This window comes from Melopsittacus undulatus, chromosome Z (genome assembly GCF_012275295.1).
Source record: "Melopsittacus undulatus isolate bMelUnd1 chromosome Z, bMelUnd1.mat.Z, whole genome shotgun sequence".
NCBI classification, from domain to species: domain Eukaryota; kingdom Metazoa; phylum Chordata; class Aves; order Psittaciformes; family Psittaculidae; genus Melopsittacus; species Melopsittacus undulatus.
This window is the reverse complement of record NC_047557.1, coordinates 9,309,330-9,333,447: the sequence shown is the minus strand read 5'-3', so window position 1 is coordinate 9,333,447 and position 24,118 is coordinate 9,309,330. Positions and strand designations below refer to the sequence as shown.

The window sequence follows — 24,118 nt, the reverse complement described above, 5'->3', positions numbered from 1 at the left end:
CAAGGGGAAGAATGGGTGGTGAGGAGAGGGAAAGTAATGAAAATAGGAACTTCCTATAAACTGGTTGTACCATGTGCTGGAGCTACTGGTCTTATTCAGGTTATGTGGTCCCTGAAAATAAGGGGTAATTCTGATCCAAATTCAAACAACCTCTCATGGGGAATTCTGATGTTTGGACAACCAGTGTATTGGTGAGTTCGGATTATAATTTTTGTGCTCTGGTAAACTTGTAGTTGTTCAGTGACTTATTATTACCACATACCTTTGTTGTAAAAACAAACCACTTTGTTCTCAGTGTGCAGTTCTTCTTCCTGTTCTTGTGGTATAAAATGGCATTTACAGTCCTCCCCCTAAAAAAAATCCCAGCTGGAAAAGCCTCAGGTATTGAGGTCTTAAAAAAGGAAAAGAAAAATCATGCGGAAATATCTAAGAAATAGTTTTTAACAGTTTATTTAGACATGTGCTTTATAAATGGGATTTCTGCCTTGTTGGCCCTGCAGAACAGGCTGAAATAAAGCCATTTACTGTATCAAGGAGCTTAGAAACTGAGGCTGACAACCAAAAATGGAGGCAACAAATACTTGTTTTTGTTAAAATAGAAATTAATGTTCTTGTGGGTGATAACTAGGAAGTTGTTTGAGTCATTTGAATTGATTAATTTTGAGACAGTAACTGTAATTAAGGGGGCATCAGAAGGTTATGTGTATGTGTGATACACAAGTTGGGGAAAGCACAGAGGGTTGGCTGAGTTAGAGAAACAGAGTGTTTAATTTTCTCCTTTCAGACAAGGGGTGACAGGGAATTTCTTGAGATCAGGGTACACAGGGAGGCTGTGATTCTAGAGTGTTTCAGGCAAGAATGAGAAAATAGAGACAAAATACTGAACAATGTCTGATGATACACAAATAGTCTCATGTGGAATGAGTCTTTAGATGAGTCTTTTTCTTGCCATTTGGAGCTACTTCACTAGACACAGGAAAGCTAGCAAAGGATTTACAAGTCCTGTTAAAATGCATGGTCTTAAATGAGCTGTTGCTTCCTTCCTATAGGGAAATTTGAGAAGTAAATGGTATTTAATTATGGTAGATTTCTTCTTCAACCATAGTATTCTCTAATGTTCCAGACCAGTGACTGGTGGCTCCTCTGCTGTCGCTGTTAAATGATGTTTTCTCTCCTAGGGTTTGGACGTGGCAGAGGGAGAGGAGCGGGGAGGTTTTCAGCCCAAGGCATGGGGTAAGAAACATGCAGAGCACAGATTTTGGCAAGGATCAAACTCAGTGAAATATTAATTGACAGTATTGCCACTGTAGGTATTAATGTCGCTGTATGTTTGATAAACAAGTATGGATGTAAAAATTCTCAAATCTGATTGATGATTAATGGATTATTTTTGTCTTATACTGGTATTTATGACTAGACATGCCTACACCAACCTAGTGCATGTTTATGCAGTGTTAATATCTCAGACTTGGAGGACCAGTTTGTACCTATCAGAAACAGCCCCATAGTGCCTTGGAGGCTGAAAGTTCTTTGTGGTGCATATAGTCCTAGGTCAACTCAAAAAAGTATCTGTTTCAGTGTAATGTAGAAGGCGCAAGTCATATATAAATCCAGGAAGTCTGGTGATTATAAACTCTCTCCCATTTTGAGGTTTCATGCTTCTGCTGTTTGGACATATATGGGCCCTAAAACAGAATCAAAAAAAGTTGATTAGCAACTCTAAAGTCTGTTTTCAGTTTTGTTGGGATAATTTGCTTTATAGAAGTATAGCCTCCACTAGTTTGACTTAGTGTTTGCCTCGAGTGCTATATGAAATGATTTCAGTAATTTCAGTGATGTCATGATGAACAGAAGGCTAGTACTATTTCTCTAATAATCCTTCTTGTTCATATTGCAGATAATAAGATGAAAAGGGATTTTTCTTCAGTAATCCTTTTTCACCTTTTAGCTGCATCTGTGTGTTTTGGCATTGGTGTGAGGAGTGCATCCTGAAATAATCTTACTGATGTTCTGACTCCTGTCCTGCGCAGGTCTGGTGCTCTGAAAGGACATGATACTGGTTTCTCATCAGTCAGCCACCTGCTGAGAAACCATCAGCTGAGAGGGTCTTATCATTGTGCATATGAACTAAAGCTTTATAAGACTGGGAGGAGTAGGTATGCTGTTAACTGCTTTTTCAGGAATTGTTTTTTTGGTTCAGTTTCTCTACAGTAATATTTTTTACCCAGTCTTCTCACTTTTTTTCTTCTCTTCTTTTTTCTCCCTCTTATCTGTCTGCTCATAGAGGAAAAAATTCTTTTGAAACCCAAACTACCAAGATAAATTATGTGGAAGTCAAGATGTTAAATCTAATACAACGTCAGCTAAAAATGACGACAGTTGTGTTGATTGAATGACCCATGTGTTCTCTTCCATTTCTTAACTTTTAAAACTCCAGGACATTTAACCCTGCAGACTATACGGAGTCTTCTGCCACTGATGGCTTTGGGACAAAATCAGAGATTTGGCAGACTGGTCACAATGATGCAGATGATGGAACTGGTAAGATGCTTCAAGAAGTGGAAGGATTGGAGTGAAGACCTGTAGCAAATTGCAGTTAAGACAACCATTATGTTAGTGTTCAGTTAACTTCTGAAAATGTGAATACATCTCACGTGACATTAGTTCACTTTTATAACTTAACTGCTACTAATGTGCAGAACACATGCTGTAGCCTGAGTGACTCTCTAGTTGGAATGAAGGGAAGGCAATTCATTATTCTTTTTGTTGATCCCTTGAGAGACAGAAGGGATTTGATTTTTTTAAGAATTATTGGAAGAACCTGGTATGTGAAGAACTGTTTAGATATCTTAAGTACTTCTTAAGAACTCACCTAATGTAGTTAAGGAATATAAGTCCTAAAATCGAGATTATGCAGTAAGGTTTGAATATCTAAGTAGAACAAGAAAAAGAAGAGAAAAACCATTTACAAATATGAATCCACTCTGTGGCACTGGCATGGCTTTGGCAGCACCACCTGTGCAACGCAGCAATGTAAAGATTTAAGACTCTGTGATGGAGGAGAGTTCCAAGATCTGACACCTTTGAAAAGAAGAATGATTAACTAAAGCACAAGTAGGCACTTGAATAGAAGCCAAAAGAGCAGCCTGCCTGTCTGAAGATAGAGGTAGCTATGTGTTTCTGTGTGAAGTTTCAAGTGTGAAGTATGTGCTCCCAGCTAAAGAGACAGATGTAGTTTGGGAAGGAGCACTTAGCAGTCATCTCATGGTGATTCAGAAATGAAGAATGTGAACTGCTTGTCAGTGGTTGGGAAAACAGGATACCTTGCTGCTTCCCATACTCAGTGGCAGGAGATGAAGGCAAAGGAAATCCAGTGTCAGGATAGAGAAGTTCATGTACATCATTGTCCACACTTGGGAACCACTGAGTGATAAGATATATGTATGTGTGTGTGTATATGTATATATATATATATATATATATGTGTGTGTGTGTGTGTATATGTATATGTGTATGTGTGTATATATATATTTAACCCCAACAAAGGGGAGCTCTTCTGATTGCTTCATTGCTGAAGCCTTTGCAGATGATGTTTTATTAATCCATGTGTCAAGTGTGGAAGGAAAAAACTGATACTGGAGGCCATACATACTGCTCTGAGCTGCTTGTTATACAGCTTTCTAAACTTGATACAAGCTATTTTCCAGCAAAGACAATAAGAGGCTCAGAGTTTAGGAGGGGTTATTAGGCAGCTGTCTTCACAGTTCAAATGCTTTCTGGTCCACTGTGGGAGAGTGGCACTGAGTATATTCATGGTTATCGAAAGGGAGTTCTTGGCAGATATGGCATCTTTCCAAGGAATTACTTTTGAAATTACTTGGGCTATAGTGCAAACAGAAATGCACCTTTTACTTTCCTTCATGCTAGTTTGTTCAAATAAGCTTATCAGATAATGAGTTAGAAGAACACTTAATGGCTTGAAAATTCCCCTAGAATACTGATACTGTTGTTCGATGAATGGAAGTGGAGGGCAGGGTATGTTGTCACAATTATTGCAGGAGCAGTAAGGTTACCTAATTAAAGAAGGAATACATACAGGAAAGGCATGAAGAGACTGCACCAGAGTTATAAAATTCACTAAATGCAGCTGTGAGGCTGTGGCTTATGAACAACTTTAACTTGCGCTCGATTTCCCAAGTGAATTCAAATGCTCATGGCTAATTCTGGGTAGCCTTCAAGTGCCTTTCCTATGACAACCTCTGTTTCTTCTTGTAGCCATTTCCTGAGTCTTCAGTAATGGAAGCATTCTGCCCAGGAATAAGAGTAGTTTGGTGTGGGTAAACAGATTCCTGTAAGTGTGTGAATGTGTCTACGTGAGGAGTTTGCTGCTGAGCAAACATCTGTGGAAGTTCAAAGTCCACTAGTTGAATTGTTGAACGTCTTTTTGGATGACAAGTGTGATTTTGCTGTTGCACTGTGCACATGTCCCTGAGAACCGCACTTCAGTAATGCAGTTTAAGGCCTGTATGGAAATCCAGGAGCGTGGTATGAAGAAGGTTTGAAAAGGCATATGGGAATTTTCTCTGGCCCTGTCAGATTAGTGGTTCATAGGATATGAATGAGTGAGTGCCAGTGTGGGGAGTTCATACAAAATCATGTGGCTGGTGGAAATGTAAACTAGTTAAGTGTGAATGTTCTTTTTGGGTGCAAAAGGCCTTTTTGCTGCTAATTTTAACTTTCTTTCAGTGCAAATGGAAAAGGCACCATAGCTGGCAAAGCAGAAATGTCCGATTCTATATATGACTATAGGAAGAGTGGCTTATTTTACAGTGTTTCTTCTTTAGACAAGCCATAGGAATGTCTGAAGTAAGTCCCCAAGCCAAAAAGAAGAGATCTCTTTAAAGAGAGTAAGCTTTAACATTGAATCTTCTAGTGTTGCCCAAGAGGGAAACACTTTCAACCTTGTGATGCAAAGTATCTCGAAGCGGCACATTAGAGGAGACTGCAACTGGGATAGTAGTTTTAAAGCAAAAGCAAGTGCTGGGAAGGAAGCTGAAAGCAGGGGTAGGGTGATGGAGTAGCAGACAATGTGTGGGTCTGGAAGCAGGTTTTACAAAGTTGAGCTGGTGATTTTGCTTGTTAATCATAAATACTAGTTTTAAACCTGCCTCCTTTCTCCCCTGTCCCCCCCCGTCCCCTCTCCAGCCCTGTTTAGAGTACTTTTATTGCAAAGGAACAGTCATGGTAATAAATAACTTTGCTATGTGGAGTTACTAAAGATGTTAATGAGGGTGATGTATATTTATGGAAATCCATAAAACCTCTGGTGACCTAATGAAGTATGTCATATAAGTGTATACAGAGAAGAAGGATAGCATGGAAATCCCTCTCTCTATTCCTCATTACTCAGCCCCATTTCTTCTTTCATCTCAAAAGAAAGGAACCAAAATTAGCACATACTAGCTACTTAGTATCTTTTATCTGCAGTTAGATAAAAGGAGATAACTGAGCAACTACCTGGAGAAACAAAACTGATTTGCTTATCATAATGTTTTCTGAAGACAGTATGCAAATACAAGCTGTCTGTTCAGTTCTAAGTGCTCACTATGTATTTCCTCTTTAAGCCAGTGCTGGGAAGTTACCAACATCGATGTTTTCAATTAAAATGAAATACACTACTTGTTTCCAAAATGTAGTTGCCCCAATCTGAAAGTGCTGTAGAACCTCTTGACCTGAGTTATTGCAGGTACAAGAGGAATTATAGTAGCCTGAATGAAAGGTGTTTGTAGGTGCACCGTCTAGCTGGTTCTATGGAGGTACAATTGAGCATTGTTGTTTGAAATAAAAAGAGAGTAAAGGGTTAATTTTTAGTTGTTCATAACTTTTACATGTAATTGTATTCTAAATAATTGAAAACCAGTTTTTCTGAATCCTGGTTTTATAGAAGTAATGTACAACTGGAAGACAAAGAATAGGTGCAGGTGGGAGGAAACAGAATGACCAGTCCTCCTCCAAAGGGGATTAAACTTGAACAGCATGATTAATACTTTCTTACAGGCACGATGGGTATTCAGTTTCTTACCTTTTTTGTAATGTACAAGGCAGTTGGAGACCCTGAGTGACAGATCACAGCAGTTCTTATAAATCAGTTATGTTACAGTTGGCCATTTCTCAAAGGAGGTTATAAAAATGGTGTTGCATTCTTCTAATTTACTGATACCTCTACTTTGATAGAGTTTTCATAGATTTCACAGAAAAAAAATCCTGTGTTACCTTAGTTAGGAGCAGCCTTAGATGACTCAAACTGAAGAATGACAAGAAGTAAGAGAATAATTATAGTGTAACTACCAAGGGGTAAGAAGGGAATTGCATAGCTTGGGAATTACAAGGAAGGTGTCTGGTTTTAGGACTGATAAAAGTGAAAAGGAACATTTAAAGTTTTCAGGTCATTCTAGAACATGAATGTAATCCAAAAGGAAAAGATTAGTACATAACTTTGGGATAGACCAAAAAAGCAAAGCTGTAGTTGATTATTAAAAAAGAAAAAAAGGAAAAATGCCCCTAAATAGTGTGACAGAAAGTGAGTAACTGGGGGGAAAGTAGCTGAGGGCGTACCAAAAACATGTTGTATACTTTTTATTTGCTTTGTAGCTTTCTAAAACTGAATGTGTTGCAAAGAGAAACAGGAAGGAGTCACACATAGCCATCTAGGTGGAAGCTGCTGTGACAAAGATCCCTTAAAACACAAAGCATACTTTCAGTGGAAAACAGAGAACTCTTTGCAAGGCACAGGGGAAGGCTGGGAAGAAAATATATGGAGTTACAATAATGCCAAGGTGGATATTGGACTAGAAAGAAATTGATGTGCTTGTGGCAAGATCAGATTAGAATCCCACTGAGAAGATGAAGATATTAGCTAACTGGATTTAATGCAGAGTAAATCAGTGAAATAATTGAGGCTGGAAGGATCGAGTTGGGAAGGTAAAGCATTAATAAATTACAATAATAAACCTAGCAGGGGATACTAATAGAAGGGTGAAGTGTTGTGTTTAGTAATTAGAGGGTAAATGCACAGAAGCATGTTCAGAAGTAGGAGCAACAGATAAATCTTTAAGTTGAATGTCAGGAAAATATCCAGTGTATTATTCCAAACAGGTTTGGTCTCACAGAAGTAGTGGGGATGATCAGGAGTTGGGCTTGATTTGTTTGAGCTCTTCTTGTGTTTGTTTTAGCAGACTCTGAGCTCTATTGTTGTGATTCTGGCACCACCATGAGGTTTGTCTTCTGCAGAGGCAGGCCTTGTGCTGACTGACAAGAGATAAATACAAGCAGTGGAAATACAAGGATGTATAAAGAAAAAATATCAGAGGATATCCTGTGCTGGTCAGGAGAAGGAAAAGAAAATCAACTGTTTCTCCAAAAACTGCTGTTCATTGGGCTTTTTATCCATTGTAAAATTTCTCTGGAAATGTGTGTATTAGTCCAGAAATTTGAGGCATTTGTAGTTAATTTTGTGCTCAGATTTAATCAGTAGTTACTTTGCAGTATGTAGAAGCCTCCTGGTTAGGGGCTGTTTGGTAACACATGAGCACAAGATGTTTCAGGCAACTCTGTATTGCTCCACAGAGCCAACACAGAGAGGATGTTACTTTGCTCAGGACCTGCCAAATAATTTTGGATTCCAAGGTATAAATCTCTCTTCTACCCGCTATGTGTATGTATATCTTCATAGTAGGCCTGTTTGCCTCACTGGGTTAGTGTCATCGGACCCTTCCCTGCCCAAAACACTGTTTTGTTACAGTGTACAGAAGAATGCACTAATCCAGTGATGGCATTAGTATAAACTGGACAGTTGATGCTGTCTTCTGGGGGCTTGTTTCTGGCTGAATGTGTCTCAGAGGGTTTCTGGTTAAGTAAAAAGAGATTATTTAAGCAGTAATTCTTTTGCTTTTGTACCTGATGAAAGCTGATGGGAGCAGGATCTGAACTGCTGGTGTTTTCTTCATTCATGGTTATGTGGATTAAATGAAGGCTCTGTTGGCTGGGATAACCTTCTCTATGCTGATGGTTGTGGTCAAGGACTTTATCGCTTTTGCATGTTTGTGTCTGCTTTTTCCTGTGGAAGAGATCAGGTTTCTTGCATCTGTAGGATCATTTCCCATAGTTTTCCCATTGCTGCATGTTGTACACTGCACACTGTACTCCAGTGTTCACCAAATAAACACTGCAACAAGTTATGGGGAAGAGGTGCTTTGCAGCTACAGTGGAAGCTTATTGACTCTTCTGCTGCCATTATATGAACTATATATGACTTAAATTTCCTGTATCATGGGAAGGAATTGGGGTTGTTCTGCTCTAAGGATAGAGTTAACAGGTTGGAAAGGAACCTCCAGAGGCATAGCATGGGTCTGGAATTTGAATGTATTGAAAGTAGGATTATGGATGTTGGAGCAGGTGTTGTGGTTCTGTTTTGTTCAGGCTGTGTATGAATTTGTGCATATAATTATGAGATCGTATGGGGGGGCTGAGTAACCTCTCTCTGTCACTGGGGACATAGGAGGAAGTTTTTACTTGTACTACTTACAGGGATTAATCACTGCTTTGTATAATTTATGTAAATTATGTCTGATACCATAGTGGCTAAATTCCTGAAATCAGAAATTACAGGGGGGAAGAAAAAACCCTCCCAAAATTTTAAATCTGCAGACAAGTTTTCTAGAGCTTCCCATATTTCCAACCACCATTTCCTTGCTTTGTGTTCCACTAATAATGAAAACAGGGCAGCTTATAAATCAGAATGGTTGAAATACCATGTAGTGCCTTTAGCTTGTAACTCTTTTCTTTCCTTCCCCATATTACAATAGGAGCATGGAAAAACTCAATAGAAGAGTGGACAGCAGAAGATTGGAATGAAGATGTAAGTTTACCATGTTGGATAGACCAGATGATTATTTACCTTTAGAGTTTCTGTGCTATCTTCAGGAACTAAGTGTTCAAAGTAGTACTTAGCTGTATGCAACTATTACAGGAATTATAGCAAGATATTTTTTTCTTTGTTTCTTGCTGTAATTCCTGTTTAAAATGAGTAGAATCATAGAATCACAGAATGGTTTGGGTTGGCAAGAACCTTAAGATCGGCTAGTTCCAACCCCCGTGCCATGGTTCTTTCTTTCCTAAATGCAACCTGTGTATTTCACAAATGAGTATGTATGACCATGCTTTGGTTATCTTATTCTGCTGACTGAATTTTCTGTTTTCAATTGTTCAGCATTAATTGTGAGTATAACCTGACACAGACTTATCCAAGTTAGATTTCTGCAGTTATCATAGGATGATTATTATTAATTCAAGTAGAGAACTTAGACATATGTATAGTTAGACAAGATTTTTTTTAAACAAAATTTGAATGAAGAAATAGTTTTGGGTTTTTTAATGGGTGGGCAGTACATAGGTAATAAAATTTTAACTTTTATCCCAAATTAAGTATTTGTGTATTAAGAATTCTCCACTGCTTAATGCTGATGGGTGTAAACCACGTTTTCCCCTACTATTGTGTGAGGATTTAAAGCTGTATTATCACAGGACTTTTAAGCAATTAAGTGCTGAGGCTTCCTATCAACTTTAGATTCCTCATTTCATGCTTTTTGTTTGAAATCTGCATAATTACTTTTCTTAGTCCAGCTTTATGTTCATAATATTAAAAAAAGGATTTATCAGTATGCTGAAGTTAGCACTTAATTGCTTCATTCCTGTTGTTTCATTATGATGTGTTGTTTAAAGTACTGCAGTTTCTGTGCTCATTCTTTATCAGGTAAGATATGTCTTATTTTCTTCTAAACATTTGCCATTTGTAATCATCACATGTGAAAATGCATTTGTGATTTTAAAATTTCAGTTATTGTATTGAAGCTTAAGCAGTTCAGAAAACAAACGAGGTAATAAGAAATACGGAAAGGAAAACTAAGCCTTTAAGAAGTTTTTCATATTTTTAGGAATGTCCATTATTTCAAGTTTATTTTCAGAAGAATAAGTTTACATTAAAAATCATCCCTTTTGCCTCCTCCGGTAGGGTGGCATAGAATCATGGAATCATAGAACTGTTTAGGTTGGAAAAAACCTATAAATCAAGTCCAGCCATTAACCCAGACCTACCAAATCCACTAAACCATGTTCCCAGATGCCACATCTGCACATCTTTACCTCCAGGGATGATTACCACTTCCCTGGGTACTCTTTTCAATGCTTGACAACCCTCCCTGTGAAGACATTTTTCCTAGCATCCAGTCTAAACCTCCCCTGGCACAGCTTGAGGCTGTTTCCTCTTGACCTGTTGCTTGTTATTTGGGAAAAGTGATGGACTCCCAACTCCTTCTCTACAGATAACTGTAGAGGGTGATGAGGCATGTCAGTGTTACAGCTAGAAATGTGTGGATGTGTCACATAACAGATACGAAAATTCTGTCCTTATCTAATGAAAGGGCTGTGTTTTTTTGAGAAAGTTGAAAGAAACTCCAGAATTTTTAGTTTTTCTGTATTGGTTACTGCCATCAAAATATGACTTTTTTTTTAAGCCTGCCCTCTATTTCTACAGTGTATGGTAAAGGTAGTCTGATGGCTAAGGTATAGTGAAAATTTCTGACCTTGTTTCTTACTGTTTGGTACTGGTACAATGCAGTATTTGTAGCAAAAGTGGGGTGTTTATTTTTAAATTAATTATTATGTCCAAGAAATTTGCACATGAATCTTGAAAGAGCAACAGATGAAACCTTTAGACTGTTATGTTTTATTAATTTGAGAGTCCTGGAACAATCCCTGTAGCCTAGGAGAAAGTTGTTCATGTTCAGAAAGAGTGAATGAAATGGCTACCTGCAAAAACATTAGCCTAAAACATGCCTGGGGAAGAAAATAAAGGAAAATTAGATTCATATGATCTAAACAGAAAAGAAAAAAAAAACCAAAACATCCACCCAAAACAAAACAAGGAAAGAAACAAGCCAAAAAACCCCAGAAGCTGTAATAATACAGCTGTAATAATACAGCTTCTGCTGTTCAGTGTAGCTTTATGGAAAATAACTCCCCTTCAAATAAACCTGATGATGATCCTTGAATAAATTACAAATTAACTGTGAAGACAGAGTATGTCTTTGTAAGAGAATTGATCTACATCTTTTCTTCTAAAAATAATTACATGCTATCACAAAGCAAAATAAATGGATTTAAATCCACCCTGCAAATTTTGGCAAATCTCTTGCAAGAGGACCCGTATCAAACATGGGTGTTTCGAGGAGATCTGTAAAGGAATCCAGTCCCAGTCCAGCTGCCTTCCTAGTGTCTTTATGAATGATTTGGAAATAAAAGTAAAATCACTGCTGAATTAAATGTGTGGCAAATCCAAAAGTTATTGGAATGGCAATCATAAGTAAGTCAGTCATGCAGAGAGATCTGGAGCTTTGCTAGACCTGACCTGTTCAAATGAAAAATGGTTTCATATAGCCAAGTTCCCATTTGTTTTATAGGAATAAAGGCACCCCTCCAGGACAAGGGGCTGCTCTCTGAAAAGCAGCAACAGAATAAGTTTCAGAATTGTAGTGGATGATGAAAAAGGAACAGCTCAGCATGAACTCCTAAAGGGCTGATAGTGTGGCAGAAAAGTGTTGTTGTAGTTTTCTTGCCTGTAGGCACTCTTGCTGTCTCATAATCATTCTTGGTTTATGTTTCTGTGTGTGCACTCTTGTGGATGTGATTCTGAAGTACTGCATCCAATTACTCATTGCTTTACAAAACAAAAATTGTGGAAACAGCTGAATGTTATTTGCTTATAGAAGAGGTACTTGAGGATGAGATTTAGTTTACTGAATCTGAAAAGGTTGTTTTATTGGCATATAATGAGCTCTGGTTTTAGTCTAGCAGACAAAGGCATAATATGAACCTGTGGCTGGAACATGGAGTTGTGCATTTAAATGTATAATAAACAATTCTAGCAGCATGACTAATGGTTAAAATAACCAAGGATGCTGATGTATTTGCTGATGTGTTTTGCTGATAAAGACCAGCTGTTTTTCTGACAAATAATTTTGATTAAATGTGTTGTTTTCTAGTCAGATGCAGGTTGGGAGCGGATGAGTGAAATTTAGTGATCTGGGCAGGATTATATTTTTGTGATCTAATAGTCCTGTATTTACTAGTGAGTATTGAACAAGTATTGTAAGCTGTCAGCATGCTCTTAAATAGAGTGGAGGCTAGCTGTAGTGAAAACAAGAGGTTGTATTCTGTTAAAGAAATATTCAGGGCATGGACAATGAAGGATCAGAGAAATGTGGAGGTAGTTAGTGTAGGTTGCTCTGGGTTTTCCTGCTGAAACCGTAGTCATGTTCTCCTGGCTGAAGAAAATAAAGTTTAACTACAGAAGCTACCAGAAGGGAAGAAATAGAATACATACACATTGCTGGAAAGTGGATGAAGGCAAACATTTTCTGTGCAATGTTGATAGTGTTAGTTTTTATTTGAAACAACAGCAACACTTTAAAAAACCAACAACAAAAACCAACAAAAAAAGCAAAGTACACAAACCCTCATTTATTTTAGTGTGTGTGTTTCCTTTACCAGGAAGCAACATGAGAAATTTATTTTTCTTTAACTTCAGTCCATTTTATCAAAGCAGTAATAAGGTTTTGTTATTTGTGATTTGCTGATGTTTTTATGAGGCTGCTAGAGTATAGTTGCCTGTTCTCACCTATCAACTGGTCTTGGGAGCTGATGGATAGTTATTAAATATATTGTCTGTTTGGTAACGGGATCTTTATAATGAGGTAAAGACCTGAAAAGCACCAACTTCATGAAGGGAATATGAACCCCCTGTGAAGGTGATGTTTGCAAATAACAACAAAAGCAACTGTTCATTCAGTTCTGGTAAATGCCAGAGCCTCAGTAAAAGACTTGCCAATGTAGTGTATAGTGAGTGTAAATAGCTTTGTTAGGAGCTGATAATGCTATTAAGAAATACTAAATTTATCTGCATGATAAAGCTTTCTAGTCCCTGCTGTATGTAGTACAGTGTTTTGACAAATACCATGGTCCCAGCAGAATTCTGCATTAGGTGTTTGATTAGAGCTTGTGGCTGTGAGCTTGCCACAGGGTAAACTCCAGCATAGCCAGAGATGTGTGTTTGGCATATTGGTTCACTTAAAGAGAGTTTTCTCTCTGACACATCAGGCATGCTTTTGTGTTGTCACAAACACCCTTGGTCTCCTCGATTTGCTTAGTTTTCAGGATTCATGTGTTTTGGTCACAGTCTTATTCTGTGTTAATGTGAGAGTAAGAAACTGTTGACGTTACAATGAGTTTAATATTTAACCAGCGGATTGTAGACCATGGGCTGCTGCTCATGCCATTAGTTGACCTTCTTATGCCATGCAATGCAGGAGTCTCATAGCACTACAAAAAGTACAGTACATGTTTTAAAACAACACATACAGTGGAGTGAGGGCTGTACAATAGAGAAAACCTTTTTAATTGGAAATATGGTTGAGCTGAATATTCTTTCTTTGTTTTAGTCAGTACATAAAGTCATGGACTGGCAACATTATGCACAGTATAGAGTTGTGTTCCAGAAAGATGGGATTAAAGTATGTTGCACAGGCAGCAGAGGAAGGGAAAGAAATGGAGGAAGGAACTGTGATGGTCCTCATTTGTTCATGACACAATGTATTGCAGATAAGTGCATCCTAGTAGAATACATGAAACATTTGAACTTTGCTCCTGGTCTGCCCTTCTGCATCCTGCTTAAGTCAACAGTGTTTCATAGGAGAATGCCAATCAGATGGCTGTGTTCAGGAATATAGGTGCTTTCAGTACATGCCTATGGGATGACAGATGAAATTGGCTCATGTCAATAATGTCCTTTAAAAAGGGATGCTAGCAAATTATGTGATTAAAAACAAATTACTTCCCAGAAGACCTGTACTCAAATGCCACATTTTAAAGGGATTCTTTGTGAGAGTTTGAATAGGTCAGTCTTCAGTGTAAATACAAAGCTACGCTGAAGTAGTTAAGGGTGATTTTGTGCAAATTTAATTTAAGATATAACCATTATGATGCATATCTTTATCTGGTTAAACCTGACCTCTGCTCATTTAAGAGCTGGTTTGCAAGTATTCTTGTCAGTAGAAATTAGTTAGCCCTATGAAGTTGTAGCTGTTTTCTTTTTTCTTTTTTTACCTGTAGATAAAGGTGTTAAAATAAACAGCAGCAAATGAACACCTCACAAACATCACCTTTTCTCCCACAGAACTCCAACCAACCATCTTCCCCTCCCCAGCTACCTGTGCAAATACCTAGCACAGCATGGTGAAAGCAGCAGTTTTCTGCTGTATGGGCTGATTGGTTACCCATGTAAGCAACTGCTGGTTTTGAACTCATGACAACAGAGCAGACATGAGTTTATAATGTTACTGCCACCCCTAGCAGAAATGCCAAGAAAGAGCCATAAATGCTGTTTCACTGTACGTATCTGTGGGCAAATCTGCCTCCGCTGGTGATGGCAGCTGAAATGTAAAACATGGAGATACATGGAAGAAATGAGAGCTGTGAGTATGTTAGGCTTCTGCAGTGATATTTATCACAGCTGTTCTATGGAGTCTTAAATTATACCTGCACAAAGTTTCTTTACAGTGGTGATATACCAGCTGTCATGTTAACTACTTTCTGCAGGTGTATTTTTCAGTTAGTTGCTCAGACTGATGTCAGTGCATTGGTATGCCCTTGTACGTGTTCAGTAGACCGGATTTCCTAACACTTCAGTTAAATTGGTACTTGATTCTGTGGAGAAGGCTTTGCTGAAGTTGGGCTACATGGTTTTGGTTTCTTAAGCAGAGCTGCAGCATAACTGGTTGTAATGGTAGTTTGACTTTTATCTTGGAAGTGAATGACCAAGATGGGATTTCTGCAGACGTCACAGAAGTGAGGCATGAGAATGGATGTGATTAAAATACCTTTCCTCCTCCCCTCTATCTTTTTCAGCTTTCTGAAACAAAAGTCTTCACTGCTTCTTCTGTTCCAGTTGAGAATCACATGACTCCTGGGCAGAGGTAAGATCCTTTTCCATGTTTTCCCTATACCTTAAAAACTACTTACTTAGTGACCCATACTTAGCTTGCACATATAAAATGTTGAATAAAACACAGGGCAGCCCTGGCCAGAGGTTGAAATTGTGAAATTGTTGGGTTTATGGTTTCACGGGTTACTGAATATGGAATTAGAGCCAAACTTAGCAAATCTGTGAGTATAATACTGAGTAGTACTGAGAAGGCCCTGTCTTCTGCACAGGCTTACAGGCAGGAACAGAAGTAGATGTGAAGAAAAAGTTTTCTGCTTTCAGTTGAAAAGGAAGCACTGCCTTTGCTGTCCAGAAAGTGAAAAGCCTGCCCCTGTACATGAAAAAGGTGTTTAGAACATAGTGCTTTAACAAATGCTTTAATAGGAAAGCTTTAGTTGGCAAGAAGATGAATTTCCTAATAAGCATCACAGTTACCTGATTTAGCTGATGCTACAGAGCTCAGATAGGGAACCAAAAATATGGCAGTTGCTGTCTTTCCATGCCTTTGTCTTCACCAAATGTTGGGCTGATGATGTTGTGGAATCAATTGCCTGCTAGCCTCAGGTCCCAGGAGAGAGGATTAATGCTGTGTGATGAAGACTTCAGTAGCTGGATAGCATAAGATCTAAAAACTAGATGGCCTGATGGTCCCAAACATCCTGGTGCAGCATTATTGCTGTACTCCAAACTGCAGCAAAATTTTCCTTATCTACATGGGATGTGATCTGGAGGCAGCAGGGTGTCAGTTGGTCTACAGTTTATAATGTTTTCTTTTAAAGGGTGATGTGTTCACATATTCATTGTTCTGATGCACATCAGTGGATATCCCTGAAATTAAGTTAGAAAATATTTTAGTTCATCAACTCAAATTCTGGTGTATTTTGTTTGTGTGCTTTTTGCTTGTTTAAGGGTTTTTTGTTTTGATGTTTTTTTTACTTGACATAAGAAAGGTTTATTATTAAGTTAAATAAAGGTTTTATTATTGCCTGAATGCTTTGCTTTTCCTGGGATAAACCTGTGATAAACATGTAGTAGGGGTTAGTAAGAAAAGCTAAATATAAAAAAAGATTCATGTTTCTATCCTGCTCAGGTGTGTGTGTGGTAGGGTAATTTTGGGAATGTGCCCACTCTCTGAGAAACTTAGCTTATATTTCTGCTGCTGTTGTGACTTCCATGTCATCACATATTCACTCAGTCACTGCATGTGTGACTTTATTCTTTAGTGTCTTCATACCTACTGTTTACATAGATGGGACTTTAATCCCTTGCTCTTCTTAAAGTTAAGCTTGCAGGCAGGATCTGCTTAATCAGAATGTGCCTTTCATGACTTGTCTCCAGTTACTTAGTTATATTGATCATATAGATTGTGTGATACATGGTGTTATAAATTCAATAATGTTTCAAAAGAACGCAGAGATAATTTATATTCTAACTTTACTGGAAGATTTCAGCTAGCAGAATATTACTTTCTGGTAAATTATTCTACCTTATACCTCTTTTTGCATGGCAGGTAAGCAATATTTGGCAAGGCTGTTGGTCAGTAATAATTCTGTTGTTAAAGTATGGTAGCTTTAGTATTGTTAGTGTTGTCTTCAGTTTCAGCACAGCATAGTCATAAAGTTTATTCCATCCAAACCTTTCTTTTTCTTACAGCATTGATTTGATAACACTCCTTCAAAAGCCTGTGACCTCTTCTACCCAAGATATGGAAGGGAACTCATTTGAGAGTCCACAGCAGCAGACCTTTGGCCAAGCCCTGGTCTTCACAAACTCTCAGCACAGCACCCAGATGGCATCAGGAACTGGCAGCTCCAGTGCTGTAAACTCTTATTCTCCTCAAAGTCTGGTAAAATTATCTTGCACTTTCTTACGGAAATACGAATTTCATTCCTTCAGTTCACACACACAAAGTTTACTTTTATTTCTGGTTTTGATAAGTGGTTCTTTCTCAGTTTACATGAAGCACTTGCATTTTTTGAGGAGAGCAGATGTGTTCAGATACTGATTTAGAATGAAGTAATTTGTTTATGGTGAAGAGTTCTAAGCCAGAAAACTGTGTACCATTTCCAAGCACATATCTGACTGCCTTTTGTGTAAACATGCCTATCTTCCGAGTCAATTGTAAGGGCTTGAAATTGGGCACTTACATTTATTCTCTGAAAATCAGTTCACCTATTAGATGTATGGATTCAAGGGAATCAGTATTATCATGATCACAATAGTGGAAGTTGTATTGATGATAATCAGAGAAGATTTGTCCACATGCTAAAACTGCTGAATTTTGTATTTGTCATTTATTAGTGCTTTAGGGCCTTATTTCTAGGTTTCAGTTGCTGCCAAATAGCAGCTATAGGCATTGACCCTATGTTAAAATTATTTATTAAAAACTTAAAACTCCACTCCTTCCCTTCTTCTTTTGTCTTTTGGCAGTCTGCAGTTCTTTGTTCTGGATTTGGAGAGCTTGGATCCTCTAAATTGGCAAACTCTACTGGGTCACAAATCTTAGACCAGTTGAAATCTCCGGGATTGGGTCAGTTTACCTCTCAACAAAACAATAGTAGCTCTACTGCCACTACCACAACTGCCACATCATCCTGGGATTTAAAACCGCCCATTAGTCAGTCCTCAGTCCTTAATCAGTTTGGTAAGTGCTTTGATACCGTGTTCCTGCTCTCTCTGTCTTTCTCTCCCCCTCTCCTTTCTTCCTCTCCTTAAGATTTCTTAATGCCAGTAACAGTTTAAAATGGGCTTAATGAAAGGCTTTTTTAAAAAAATTATAATCCTGATAATGCAGTTGTAAGAGTTACATTCACTTGCCTGGTAATAAACATTGCAAGTGTATCAGAAACAAGTTTTGGTAGGCTTACGTCTATCTATAAATGTCATTGTGTCTTTAGGAGTTGTTGAGCCTTAATGTAAGGACATCTTTGATTTAATGTTCTTGAATATTTAATTGGTACTTTGGTGTGACTTTGTTTCTCAGCAAATAGTGGAAAATACTTATTTTGATTCTGCCTGTGATGCTTCTAGCTGAGTATAAGGTTGTACCATGTTCTTTTTCTTCCCCACATTCTATTCTTCTAGCTATTACATGAATTTTGAATGCATACTATATAATTTTTTCATAACGTGCATCACAGCTGTATTCTTTCCTTAGAGTGCTGAGAATGATGCAGGTTACCCATTTTGTCTGTTCATAATTGTATGGATTTTTAATTTGAGTAAAATTAGTAGAAACAGTGAAAATGACATAAACTAGGTTTTTGCAGTGTCATTCCTATCAGTAACCTCACTGTGAAGAATGATAGCTCTTGTACCTATCTCATGTGTTATGTGTATATGTTTCCAGGTAGATAAGCAGCAAATTTGGTAGCAGTTTTAATCTTTGGCATGCAGCAATTTAAAAAAAAAAGAAGTTTATGTACATTGAAACTTGCTTTCTAATGCACTTTACCAACTGAATTTAAAAGCCCTATACATTGCAAACACTGTGGATCTCTTATGGTTGTTAAGCAGTGCTCTGATCACTTGCATAGCTTTCAGCATGTGTAAAATATGAAAGGGGAATACTTGGAGCAAAACTGTCAAGTGTCCAGTGACTCTTGGCTTTCAGTCAGATTGAGATGGTAGATGACTTTCTATTTGTGTGGAAACCCTTATTTTTTGTAGGGGCAGGGAATCCTAACTGAATACTTCTAAGTTGCAACTCCAGACCCATGGGAAGTAATCCCATATTATTGGCACAGCTAACTACATTGAAACTTGCAGCTTTTGATTAAAATAATCTGTAAGAGTTTTTGGGAGCTTATGTGTGATAATATTATGTGACTGTGTAAATACATTTATTTTCATATTTCTAGGAAAGCTAAATGCTTGCCTACAGCTGTTAGCTCAAAGTAGGGAATATAAATGTTTGTCTTACTATTGTAGTGGTAGTGTACAGTACAAAACTCGTGATGTTTGAGAGAGACTTGCACATGCTATAAAATAGCTGTTGAGTATTTCAAGTCACCCATATTAGTTCATGTGGAGCCGAAGCACAAAGAGTAAAGTTTAATGCTTTAATTTCAATATTTCTTTTTCCCAAAACTGATCAGACTTTAAATCCCAGCCTGAACCATCTCCAGTTCTGAGCCAGCTCACTCAGCGACAGCAACAACAAACACAGGCAGTTCCTGTTCCTCCTCCTGGGCTGGAGTCGTCCTCCTCCCAGATAAAACTCCGAGAGCCATCGCCTGTAAACACCTCTACAGCTGTTAGCAAAATCTTACAGCTTCCTACTCTTTCTATGGATAACCAGGCAGTAACTACCCATCAAACCCACCAGAAACAGATAAAACCACCAAAACGGAGGATGACTCCAGCATCCAGGGTAGGTAACTGCATCGTGGCTTGCCCTTAGTAAATGCAAAAACATAGGAAGGCTGAAAGCTTATGCTGGGAATAGTGTGGCCAGCACAGCCAGGGTAGTGGTCATTCCCCTTCATGGGGCATTGGTGAGGTGGCACCTCGAATCCTGTTATTTAGTTCTGGGCCTCTCACTACACTGAGGTGCTGAAGTGGGTCTAGAGAAGGGCAATGGAGCTGGTGAAGTGTCTGGAGCACAAAGTCTTTTCCAACCACAATTCCAGTATTCTATTCTATATGGAAGTTGCGAAGGAGAGCAAAAAGCCCATGGTCTGTTTTTTGTTCATAAAGTAAAAAATCTAATGCTGTGTGGTTTCTAGGTCCAAAATGTTATATTTTTTCCAAGTACATATCTGATTGCTCTATGTGGAAAATGACTTTTGCTGAGTGATTCTGGGTTAATTTAGTAGCCACAAGGTGAATGTTGGCTGAAGGGGGTTAGACACCTATGACACTTTGATATTGTTAGAATAGTGTGGCTCCAGATCGGGGCACAGAATCAGTGAATTATTTTCAGGTTATAAGAATTTAGTTAGTTTATGTGATGTGAACTGTGGTGTCATTGCACATCTGGTTAGCAGTGAATGCAGAGGTAGTACTGAAGAACCCTGTAGTTAAGGGAGGAGAGGGTGTTGGTTACTGCTATCTCTAATATAGACAGTTCATTCAAAGCAATTATGTTGGCTTTTTTTTTTCCTCCCCTCTTTTAAGATTCCTGCCTCTGCAGTTGAGATGCCTGGATCAGCGGATGTGACAGGGTTAAATGTACAGTTTGGAGCTTTGGAGTTTGGATCAGAGCCTGCACTCCCAGAGTTTGGATCAACTTCAAGCAGTGAGAATAACAGCCAGGCAACCAACAATAGCTTGTATTCAAAATCATTAAAGTATGTGTGAGTTCCCCTTCTGCGTTCTTACAGGTCTTCTTTAGAGAGCCAGGTTTGTGCCAGAAGTAATCAAGGCACGCTTACCATGTAATGGGAGAGGGCAATATGGTGGTTTGAAAGGCTGTTTTCTATGTATGGTATCCTAAAAGGAGAAATTCCTTTTTGAATGGCAAATCAAAATCTCCCTGGATGTGGTCAGTGTGAAGCTGGAGAGGACATGAATGTAAATAACGCTATAATAAGATGCCCTTTATAGAATTACTTTCTCAATTTTAATTGTCTTGATTTTCAAATTTGTTTGAGGATTTGTTCCTTACAATCCAAATTTTTCTGCTTTTGATCCAAGAGATAGGACCCTTTTACCATATGTGTGTGTGTGTTAATAGATGGATGATGACAAAAGAAGCCAGGCTTTCAGTATGTCAGAGCTCTTACTGAAATGCTAAAATAGCCAATGATAAATGTAGGCATACTAGTAACCCATTTGTTTCTTCCTTATTAATTCACAACCTGGCTTCAGTAAAAAAGCTTCATGAAGTTAATTTAGTAATACTAGTAAAAATGAGCTTTCACATTAATACCTAGTTTTGTAAATTATTTAATCTGTTTAGAAAGTAAAATACTCCTGCATGTTTTAGAGATCTTTTTCCTCTTTGCCTAGTTCATTCTTTCAGGTGTTAGAATTCTATTACAAAGGAGACTGGGACTACCAGACTTTATGGATATACTTGTTTTATAAAGCAAGATTATGGTCATTGATTTATCCTTTGAGAAGGTGGAAATACTATTACTGAAAAGTGCTTGTGTGTAAGCTTTTGTTCTGGTTAGGCTGGCAGAAAGCAGATGAATGGTGCTGAGTGCAGCTGATGGTTTTGAAGCAGTGACTAGTGGGGATGAAACCAAATTTTTTTTAATTATTAGGTTTTTTCTAGTGTAAATTGCACAGATTTACTGCATGTGTATGGTAGTTGTAGGTAACTGTACAGGAGCTGATATTTTCATGAAGGTGTTTGGGATGTCATTTACCAAGATGATAAATAATTTTTACTTTTTCCAGTGATCCTTTGAATACCTCTTTGCCAATATCCAATACAGTACAGGAGTCCACCTACACAACCTCCGCCATCACCTCTTCCAGTCTGACCTGCTCATCCCAGAGCACTACCCCAGTAACAACTTCCTCCTATGACCAGACTTCTGTGCATAGTAGGATAGCGTACCAAAGCTCCATGGCTCCGTCTGAATCAACCCCAGTTGCAGTTACGGTGAGTGAATTTCAGAAATAAGACCCTGAAAAGGATATTCATATCTCTTGGACTGGTATTACCCTGCTGTATTAATACTTCTAGCAAAACCAAGTGGTATTTTTCATTCCCAAGCACACTTGGCTTTGTTTTTGCTTTTCCTGTTGTATAGCTTTTTGGCCATACTGTATTTGGGATATAAAAATCCCTCATTTTATGGGTTTTGACATCTTAAATTACTATTTGACCTTTTTCTCTTAGTAACACTTAACATTCTACTTGAGTTTGGTTCCTTCAAACTTAGCTTTTTTTAAAAAAAAAGAGAAGGAACTGTCTCTATATGTAAATATTTGCTATGGTATTTTTCCATGAATTGACAGGTTTTGTCCAAAGGTATATTATTTATTAGATTGATATGGCATCTGGCCATATAAAATCCCAAACTGTTTGTGGCCCCTCCAGTGTTACTCTTCTGTAGGATTTAAATACCAGTGGGAATTAGTTTCATGTTTTATATCAAAAAGCATAGGCAAGGTGTAACCTATGACAGAGAGGATCTCTCCTGGGGGATTCAAAAGCACCTACTATCTTTGTATATGGAATATAGGGTTGTTTTAAGAGAATTTATTAAATGTTTAAGGAACTTGTCAGAGTTTGTAAGTTTATTTACTTCTGGCCTTTGTTATGTAATGGCTCAGTCACACTTGTCTTCTGCACTAGCTCGTATGTACTGGTGAGGATCAAGCATAGACTATCCACTTCTGTACTCCAGCGTTACCCAAAAACCAACTGGTGCTTCTCAAGTCTTATCTTTCAATGGAAAAAAATTGGCGTCTCTGTGTAACTTGGATAGTTAAAATTGTGAGTTGCATTAGATCAAAAGCACAACCATTTCCTATATGTTAATGCAATTCTTTCTTTCATATCGGTGTGAACCTGAAGTTTATGTTCTATACAGTACATGGGAAGGTCTCCTGCTGATGGGTGTAGTATGGGCAGTGTATGGGATTCTGTGTGTTGAGGGCACCTTGCACTTCAGACAACTATTACGTGGTTTTGTTGAAGGCAGTATAAAATATAATTTTCTGCCTTTTTTTGTCTTTCAATTTAGAATGAATATAGAAATTTGCATGAAGCATGTTCGATGTGTGATTCAGTCGGAAAATTTAGTATGCTTCTAAGATGATTTATCGATTTCTTCTTTGTTTACAGAACGGACACAATGGTGTTAGAACACAGGCAACTCTTGACAGTAAGTTTACAAAGCTTGGTTGCACAAGGACTTTCTGATCATTCCTTATTACTTGCTGAGCACACAACTGTAGCAGTGACATCTGGTTTAAGGTTTTCTATTGTTCTCCCTGACTAAATCTTGGCTGACCCATTTGAGTTTTTGTGCTTGCACATAGTACAGTGCTTGCTTCTTGACTTTCAGTCAAGAATTACTAGCAGCCCTAATAAATCTACAAACCTAAGCAATCTTAGAATTAAAGAAGCTGCTTTGCTGCTGCTTTTTCTTCTAAATTTACCTGACAAAATTATTTAATATGAAATGAAAAATTAATATTTAATTTGTTAGCAATTTCTCCTGTTCTCAGTTGGGAAGTTGCAAGTAGCGTTTAGCTATAATGAAACAGTCACCATTTTTGAGTGCACCTCTCAGTTGGGTATAGTGCTACTTATGCCCTGCAACGTATCCATGGGGAGTAAGTGTGACTAACATCCTCCCTCTGCCAGGTAGCTTGCTGCCTTGCACTGGAGTAACAACAGGTGCTGGCTCTGATACAGGCATAACTGTTACCTTCATTTTGGTCTGTTTCTAATGTGGTATTTTACTTGTAGCACTCCTACAGCTCTGTTCCTGAAGTTAAAATAAAGTGTAGTATTTCCTTTTCTGACCTTTATGTGCTGCTCTATGGAAGTTTTCAAGGGCAGCAATCTGAATAAACATCTTTTAGTATACCAACACTTCAATTTCAGGTTTGTCTTCCTCTTAAGCATCTCTTCAGGTAGGTCATTAGTGGAGCAGCCATTTTATTTTATGCTTCTGAGTACAAAAAAGTTGAGTATTCAGACATGTAAACAGTGTTAGTGTGAAGTTCAATTTAAATGAGCAGGAAGAGTGTATATGCCCGAAGAGCTACCACTTAAAATACTGTTATATAGAAAGACAGCTTTTCAAGTGGAAAACTTTCCTACTCTCATGTGCAGAATTAATAAACAATTTATAACATTAACTACAGGACTTGTCATTTTGCTATGGAAAATAAAAATCTGATAATTCCCAGTATTTTTGTAGTTATTCTGTGATGTATCTCAAGCACATAAACTGGAATCAGTCTTGTTCCATGTATTTATTTCATGCATCCAAGTCGATCAGTTTCCTTCTCTGTTGTCAGTTACTCTCACGCTTACTGCCACAGCAAGGACCTTTTGATTTCTGTGTGTTCTGGCTAAATGATCCAATCCAGGAACCTGACCTGGATCAT

At 38.0% G+C, this 24,118-nt stretch overlaps 1 protein-coding gene and 1 non-coding gene across 6 annotated transcripts in view; both read left to right on the top strand.

Annotated features, from left to right (window-relative positions):
• The window catches only part of UBAP2 (ubiquitin associated protein 2), a 134,953-nt gene that overhangs the window by 45,553 nt on the left and 65,282 nt on the right, over positions 1 to 24,118 (top strand). For 2 of the 5 annotated variants that reach the window (XM_034072986.1, XM_034072985.1), the window contains exons 7-18: positions 1,179 to 1,233; positions 2,031 to 2,156; positions 2,438 to 2,541; positions 7,627 to 7,686; positions 8,865 to 8,917; positions 15,019 to 15,086; positions 16,748 to 16,940; positions 17,525 to 17,738; positions 19,192 to 19,466; positions 20,213 to 20,385; positions 21,443 to 21,650; positions 22,842 to 22,881. In XM_034072986.1, the coding sequence (XP_033928877.1) occupies positions 1,179 to 1,233; positions 2,031 to 2,156; positions 2,438 to 2,541; positions 7,627 to 7,686; positions 8,865 to 8,917; positions 15,019 to 15,086; positions 16,748 to 16,940; positions 17,525 to 17,738; positions 19,192 to 19,466; positions 20,213 to 20,385; positions 21,443 to 21,650; positions 22,842 to 22,881 (1,569 nt within the window). The remainder of the gene's footprint in view (positions 1 to 1,178; positions 1,234 to 2,030; positions 2,157 to 2,437; positions 2,542 to 7,626; positions 7,687 to 8,864; positions 8,918 to 15,018; positions 15,087 to 16,747; positions 16,941 to 17,524; positions 17,739 to 19,191; positions 19,467 to 20,212; positions 20,386 to 21,442; positions 21,651 to 22,841; positions 22,882 to 24,118) is intronic. The other 3 variants (XM_034072989.1, XM_034072988.1, XM_034072987.1) reach the window with 2 other exon arrangements.
• On the top strand, positions 19,816 to 19,900 carry LOC115945516 (small nucleolar RNA SNORD121A). Its single transcript, XR_004079830.2, has one exon. It is a non-coding gene; the product is annotated as a small nucleolar RNA SNORD121A (small nucleolar RNA).